The following is a 7,805-nucleotide window of genomic DNA, read 5'->3' on the forward strand; positions in this document are numbered from 1 at the left end:
CTTATAATCCAACAGGGAATACAAGTATTCACTTAATAGGTATATATACTTCAAATCTGTGAAAACTGTTATCAAGGAAAAGTGCAGGTATGATAGTACATGAAATATACTGATCTGGTATAAGTAATAGGCAATTGTTTCTGGAAAAGTAACATGACAACTTCAAGTGAGTAGATATGAGTTGTCAGAGAAGTAAAAGAGAAGTCTAAGCCAAGAAGAGAGAATGTGGAAAATATCTGAAGCTGTCAGGTGCATGATATCTTGGAAGGAAGAAGTTAAAGAGCAAGGTGGAGGGAATGAAAGATTAAGATAGAGAGGTGGATACAGTAGGAGCCAGACCATGCAAGGTCTGTAGTCTTTGTTAGTGATAGTAATTTCTTCATCTTAAGAGGAATAATGAGTCCTTTTTACAGTTATAAGAAGAATAGCTATATGATAGAATTAGTATCTTTAGAATGTAATTCTCTCTAATGGGTTTAAAAATGATAATAGTAAATATAGGCAAACTAGTTAGAGACCAGTTTGGTAAACCACAGTTCATTGTTAGTGTAAATAAATGCAAATGATTTGGGGATGCTGGTTTTGTATCCTACAACTATGCTGAGTTTTTTTTAGTGTAGTTCTAACAGGGTTTTTTTGTTTGTTTGCTTTGTAGATCTTTAGTGTTTTCTATGTATATAATCATGTTGTATGTGAACACATAATTTTCGTCTTTCTTTAAATTTGGATGCCTTTTTCTTGTCTATTGACTCTGGTTAGGACTTCCAGTATTAGGCTGAATATAAATGGTGAGAATTGGCATCCTTGCCTTGTTCCTGATCTTTTGTTGTTGTTATAGTTGTTAAACCTCGCCTGAAGATATTTTTCCATTGATTTTTAGGGAGAGTAAAAGACAGAGAAAGGGAAAGACAGAGAGAAATATTGATGTGAGAGAAACACACTGATTGGTTGCCTACTGCATGTGCCCTGACCAGGGCCCGGGTTGGGGAGGAGCCTGTAATCGTGATACATGCCCTTGACTGGAATCAAACCCTGGACCCTTTAGTCTGTAGGTCAAGGCTCTATCCAATGAGCCAAACCAACTAGGGCTGTTCATCTTTGCATTCCAGGAGTAAATCCCACTTGTTCATAGTGTATAGTCCTTTTAATGCATTACTGAATTTGTTTTGTTAGTAATTTGTTGAGGATTTTTGTATCTTATCTTTTGTAAGTGATATTGGTTTTTCATTTTCTTTTCCTGTAGTGTTCTCATTTGGCTTTGGTATCAGGGTAATGCTGGCCTTACAGAATGAGTTTGGAAGTATTTCCTCCTCTTTGCTTTGATTTTTTTTGAAGAGTCTGAGGATTGGTGTTTATTCTTCTTTAATTTGTGTTTGGTAGAAATAACCAATGAAGCCACCAAACTTGGACTTTCCTTTTTTGTAGCCATTGTATTTAATTACTTGCTTTACTCTTTCCCTCATGAAATTATAAACTCTTAACAAGCACAGATAGCATATTATTGTTCTCTTAAACTTCTCCAGCACCTATCACAGTTTTTGAAACATAACATTCCTAAAAGTGCCAGTTGAATGAATGAATGAGTGAATGAAGGTAAGCTGTCCTTGCAAAATCAAACAATAGAAAGCTCTAACAAAGCTGACAACCAGAGCACTCATTTTCATAGAAGGAATAGGAAAGTAATGTATCTTTGTCAAACTTTAGACTTACAATAAGTCCAATCACCTTCAGTTTTCCAAAATGTGATAAAGGTGTTGGGATGTAACTCGTGCATTCTTTGTAAGCTGAATAGTTTCTCATACCCACAATTCTTTCAGGATCTCAGAAATTCTGTGCTTAAAATCAGCCGTTTTCTTGAGAAAGAACTGAGTGAAGAGGATGTGAAAGCTATTGTGAAACAGTCTACATTTCAGAACATGAAGTCTGATCCAAGAGCAAATTTTGATGAGATTCTAAAATGTAACAACTGGAAAAGAACAGATGAGGAACATTTTCTTCGCAAAGGTGATGCTCAGGGGTTTTTAGAAGCAAAAGTGTTGAGAGTTCCATGATTGCTTGGCCCCTCCACTAATTAAGGCGTGTTTTTACCGTGTCTTTTTAAGTACTGACATTTGGAACCTGGAGAGAATCAAAGATCTTACCTGCAAATGGCCCTGAAAAGTATCCCAGGAAACTAAACAATTTTTTAGTACATAGTCTAACACGTAAACCTAAGTAATCAATACTGTATTACATTCCTTCCTTTTAGTCTACATGTCCCTACTCTTTAAAATTAGTTAGCAAGTCTTACCTGAAGGAGATGTATATGTGTAACCAGGACAGCTCCAATTATTGTTTTTCTTTATTTCTCCGAGTATATTCTAGAAGTAAACCCAACATGTATTTTGTTGTGGGGGAGGGAGTTTGAGTTACTTATTTCCTCATGTGTCATATTTCTTCAATGTAAAAGGTAGAATAATACTTCATGAAACCAATATGCTATGAATTCAAGTATTCAATAACAACATGCAATTAATTTTTATTGTGTTTCTATGACATGCCAGGAATTAAGAATGAAAATATTTCCCCCCTGATACTTCTTAATTTCAATTAATTTTTTTTATCTTTTAATGTACATTTTTCTAGAACATAATTTGTACTTCTTTTATTCATATGTTATTCACTAATTTATCCATATCTTAGCATTTTGATGATGGATATTTATTCTTAATTAATGAAGATCTTCTTGATATTGCTATTTTTTAGAAAAGTGTTTCTTTTTTGTCTGATTTATTATTGGCTTTTAAGTTTCATTGCTTAACTAGACCAAATACAAAGTAATTCTTATGCCCATAAGTAGCTTGCTAACTGTTCCAAATGCCAATGATAATGTTTAAATAAGAAAATTTGATAGTTGAAGATGCCAAATAATCTTCATTTAAAAATTGGCTTAATGACAGTTTCTAAGTTCCATCAAGTAAAACTGAAGCAATGACAGCTCTGAACACCCTCTGTGACCTCGATTTCAGTACCTGAAAATCTTTGGGTTTCATTTTTTAAAAAATTTTAACGTATATTTTCATTGATTTCAGAGAGGAAGGGAGATGGAGGGAGAGATAGAAACATCAATGATGAGAGAGAATCATTGGTTGGTTGCCTCCTGCACTCCCCACACTGGGGATTGAGCCTGCAACCGTGGCATATGCCCTGACCAGGAATTGAACCACACCCTCTGGTTCATAGGTCAATGCTCAACCACTGAGCTCTGCTAGCCAGTCTGTCTTTTCAAACTTATTTATTTTATCTTTAGCTTTTTATTTATTTATTTTTACTTTTTAAATTATAGTTGAGATTCAAGATTATTTTATATTAGTTTCAGATACACAGCATAGTGGTTAGACATTTATATAATTTATGAAGTGATCCCTCCAATAATTAATGTACCCACCTGGCACCATTCATAGTTATTACAATATTATTGACCATATTCTCTTTCTGTATTTTACATGCCATGACTATTTTGTAATTACCAGTTTGTACTTCTTAAGCCCTTCAGGTTTTTCAATTTTAAAAACGAAGAAATGCGATATTGTGGAGTTGTGTTAAAAATTACATTACATGATAGATATAGTTTGCCAAGTATGGTGCCCGGCATTTATTTTTATTGTTATATATATACTAGAGGCCCAGTGCACAAAAATTGTGCTCTCGGACAGGGTAATCCCTCAGCCCAGCCTGTGCCCTCTCATAGTCCGGGAGCCCTCTGGGGATCTCCACCTGCTGGCTTAGTGCCGCTCCCGGGGTATCAGGCCTAACCTGGCAGTCAGACATCCCCCTTTGCTGTCACAGAGGCGGGAAAGGCTCCCGCCACCACATCTGCACTGGCCACCCATGAGTAGGCTTCTGGCTGAGTGTTGTTCCCCCAGTGGAAGCACACTGACCATCAGGGGCCAGCTCCTGCATTGAGAATCTTCCCCCTGGTGGTCAGTGCACATCATAGCATCCAGTCGTTCCCGGTCATTCCATTCTTAGGGTCAATTTGCATATTACCCTTTTATTATATAGGATTTTCTCTTTATTTTATTCTTTCCCCATCCCCATTTATCCCCCCATCCCATTTTCCACTTCTACCCACCTCTCTCCCTCGCTCAATCACCAAACTGTTGTCCATGTCCATGAGTTCTTCTTTCTATTTTTTCCCCACATTCCCAATAATTACCCCATATCAGAGTTGTCTGTCTGCTCTCTATCTATGAATCTTTCTATTTTGCTTGTTTGTTCAGTTTGTTCATTAAATTCCACATATGAGTGAAATGGTATGGTACTTGTATTTCTTTGGTGCCTGGTATTTAGTAAAATATAAGAAAAAATTATAACCTAGTCCTCTATTTTACTTTTGTTATACCATCTCAATAAAGGTTATAATTTAATGGTAGTGGTTGGTGAAAGCATAACAGGTAAGGATAGTGAACTTTAGAAGTGTTTTTTAGTTTGTTTCTTAGTTCATTTCTGTGTAAGGAAACATGAAGTATCAAACCCATGGAGAACTACCAGATATTTAGCGTGGCTTCAAGAGGAGATGAAAGTGGGTGGGAAGAAACTCTTGCCCTGATAGTGCCACTTCCTCACCCAGGTGCTGATCATGTGCTTATTTCTAGGTACCGTTGGAGACTGGAAACATCACTTGACAGTGGAGCAAAATGAAAGATTTGACAAAATATTCCAAAGGAATATGAAAGATTTGCCTTTGAAGTTCATCTGGGATTTAAATGGAGAGTAAAATCAGTGTAGAAGAATTCTAAAAAAATCTACTAACCAGAGAGGCTATTTTAATATACACATTAATTTGTGCTTCTTATGCAAATGTTAATTATAAAACTTTAATAATAAAAAATTAGTAAACGGTGCTTAGGTTAGTTGCCAGGTGTTTGATAAGCACTTTGAAATTTCAGAAATTAAAATGATTTAGTAGATAGTCTGCATTGATATCCTGTATTATAAATTAAAAAACAGGAAGCATGTAATAGGAATTATAAATGTTCTGAGTTTTCCTTAGTGAGTATTTTTTTGTTTACCTACAATTAAATTGAGTATCAATGAAACATTAAAATTTATTTTATTATTATAATTAAACATTAATTCTTTGATTTAAAATAATTGTGAATGTTGAAATAGAGAACTCTTATGAAAGCACATGGATCTATTTAATACTTTACCAGATCACTAAAATTTCTTTTCATATAATGATCTTGAGAGAGAGACAAAGAGAGAGAGAGAGAGAGAGAGAGAGAGAGAGAGAGAGAGAGAAACATGAATTTGTTGTTCCACTTTTTTATGCATGCATTTGTTGATTCATGTATGTGCCCTGTTGGGGATCTAACCCACAACCTTGGTGTATTGGGATGATATTTGAGAGATGTTAGGGAGAAGAGATTGCACATTATAAAATACTGTGTTAATAATAGTAATATCATAATTTACATTTAAATACTTGTAGGGAGAATTGTCTTGTTATATATTTACATTTTGTAGGAACTTTAACCAACAAACACTGGGTTTACTAAAAGCAACGGGCTCACTGCTAGGCTCTCTGTAGTTAAGAAAATTTTGAAGAAATACAGTTACTTCCGCAGAGAAGTTTATATTCTAGTTTGGATAGTAAGGTAATACCAAATACAAAAGAATACATTTAAAAAATGGAACTCGCAGGTTGAATTTAAAATATACATCCCAGATGATGTGAAATTGAATTAAATGGCATAATGACTATTGTTGGTGATAAATTTTAAGATGAATTGTACTCTACTAAGAAGTGTTAATGTAAAAAAACATTCAAACCTGTAAACAATTTTTTGTGAGTTTATTTGAGCCAAACTGTCGACAATTGCTGGGAAGCAGAATGTCAATGAAGTGAGATAATGCTCCAGAAAATGGCAGGCTTTATCTATTTTTGTACATTGCAACCAAAGGAGGAACTGGTAGGTTACATGAAATCCATTGGTGATAGATAGAGAGGCGGGAGAAAGCAAAGCAGGGAAACCTCTGGGATTGGATAAAAAGTAAAATGATAGACACATACTTAGGTGGGTGCAGGAACAATGAATCTTCAGCCCTGCTGAAGCCTCAAGTTCCATCAACCTTTTGATGAAACTTCTTGCATCTGTGACATGCTGGAATTAGCCTCCAGCAAATGAACAGGATAACAATGAAGGAATTGTGGTATCTGTCCTGGAGCCCAGGCACATTAGGTTGTACCTCAAGGGGTCTGGAAAAAAAGAAGTTACAAGTTACCCAGACATTTCAAAGATAAGCTATTATAGATGCAAAAAGACAGATAGGCTCAGTTAAGGTAAAGGTTGACCTTGTTAGTGAAGATACCAGCCTAGGATGTAACTACCCACCACAACTGCTTTTAGTTAAAGTTTAATTTTAGGCCATCCTTTGTGGTTACTTTAGGTCTCTTAGTTTGAAGACCGCCATGCAGGCCTCCCCTGAGCTTGTCAGGTCAGCATGTGGCCCCTTTTGTCCACAGAAGAAACAGATTAGTACGAAGTAATCAACACAGAAAAGGGGAAAATCATACATTTGTTTGGTGAAGAACCTTGAAGCAGAGGCTATAGCTCAGGTCCAAACTCTAATAGGAGTTGAGAGAGAAGAATATAGAGGTTTCCAATTCAGCCTCTCATTGAGTAGAAACCTCTTCTGCAATAGCCTGACAGAGGACCACCCTGCTTCTGAACAAGCCCTAGTATTTCCAAGGACACATCACCCCCCAAAGGCATCCAGTTCAATGTCCAGGTAGTACAACTTGCAGGAGAGCTGTTATCTATACAATGAGCCCCCAATACTAGTAGGGATGAAATGCCTTGAAGTTTCATGGAGAGCAACTGCTATAAGCAAGGAAGCTTGCAGACTTCATTCAGTAAGTATTCAGAGTCTTACACAGCCCATGTTACAATGCCCATTTTACAGAAGGAAGTAGTAAAATAGGAATTTTTAGGGGTGAAATAGGCAGGTTTGGGGAATTTTTAAAATTAAGGGGACCCATGGAAAAAACACAGGGTTTACAGAGTTGCAAAAGGTTACATTTCCATCAGACAGGCATTGAAGAGGCAGCAGTTACATTTCCATAAGACAAGGGAACTGGGAGTAGCAAAATGTCTAAATTTAAAAAATAAAGGAGGAAGAAAGCCCAGAGGGAATAGGAGAACAGTGAGGGAGGAGAGCCTCACAGTCCCAGGTGAGGTTTGACCTTTGAGCTCAGGAGTTACTATAGTAACCAAATCAAAGGGGAATACTGACCAATCAGAGGGGATATAGAGGCACAAAAAAACCCCCCAAACTGCAGCCTTTATAAACCTGGAAAAAGGAACTAGGTGGGACTCTTTCCCCCTCCCCACGTGGGAGTTTCTACTTGTTCTTCAATTTCCACCTTTGCTATACCATCTTCCCTCTGCGGTTTCATTCTTCCACTCTGATGGACAAAGAGCCACAGGAAGCCATCCTGCCCAGGGGAACAAGGCCTGTTCCAGTCCCAAAATCCCCTACCAGAAGCAGAGCCAGGATTTCACTCAGGTTTGGTTCCATTTGAGGCTGATCAGATTAGCTATGTGTGCTTCCTGTTAGACTAATGGAAGAAGAGATCAGACAAGAATGAGATGTGATTATGAACTTTTAGAGGAAATAGAAATCCTGTGAAATTGAATGAAATTTAATAAATGGGAAAATGCAGTCTATCTAATTTCCTATTACTAAGTAATTTATTGGGAAAATTATTGAGTACCTTATCCCCCACACTTATCTCTAATTTGCATTCTGGATGATCT

At 36.7% G+C, this 7,805-nt stretch overlaps 1 protein-coding gene across 1 annotated transcript in view; it reads left to right on the forward strand.

The window, feature by feature from the left end:
- The window catches only part of LOC102420443 (amine sulfotransferase-like), a 20,470-nt gene extending 14,650 nt beyond the window's left edge, over window positions 1–5,820 (forward strand). The window contains exons 6-7 of the mRNA XM_006089190.3: window positions 1,818–2,004; window positions 4,638–5,820. Coding sequence (XP_006089252.1) covers window positions 1,818–2,004; window positions 4,638–4,759 — 309 coding nt within the window. The 3' untranslated portion in view covers window positions 4,760–5,820. The remainder of the gene's footprint in view (window positions 1–1,817; window positions 2,005–4,637) is intronic.
- Window positions 5,821–7,805: the final 1,985 nt, after the last annotated feature.

The sequence above is a fragment of the Myotis lucifugus genome, unplaced genomic scaffold (genome assembly GCF_000147115.1).
Source record: "Myotis lucifugus unplaced genomic scaffold, Myoluc2.0 scaffold_57, whole genome shotgun sequence".
NCBI classification, from domain to species: Eukaryota; Metazoa; Chordata; class Mammalia; order Chiroptera; family Vespertilionidae; genus Myotis; species Myotis lucifugus.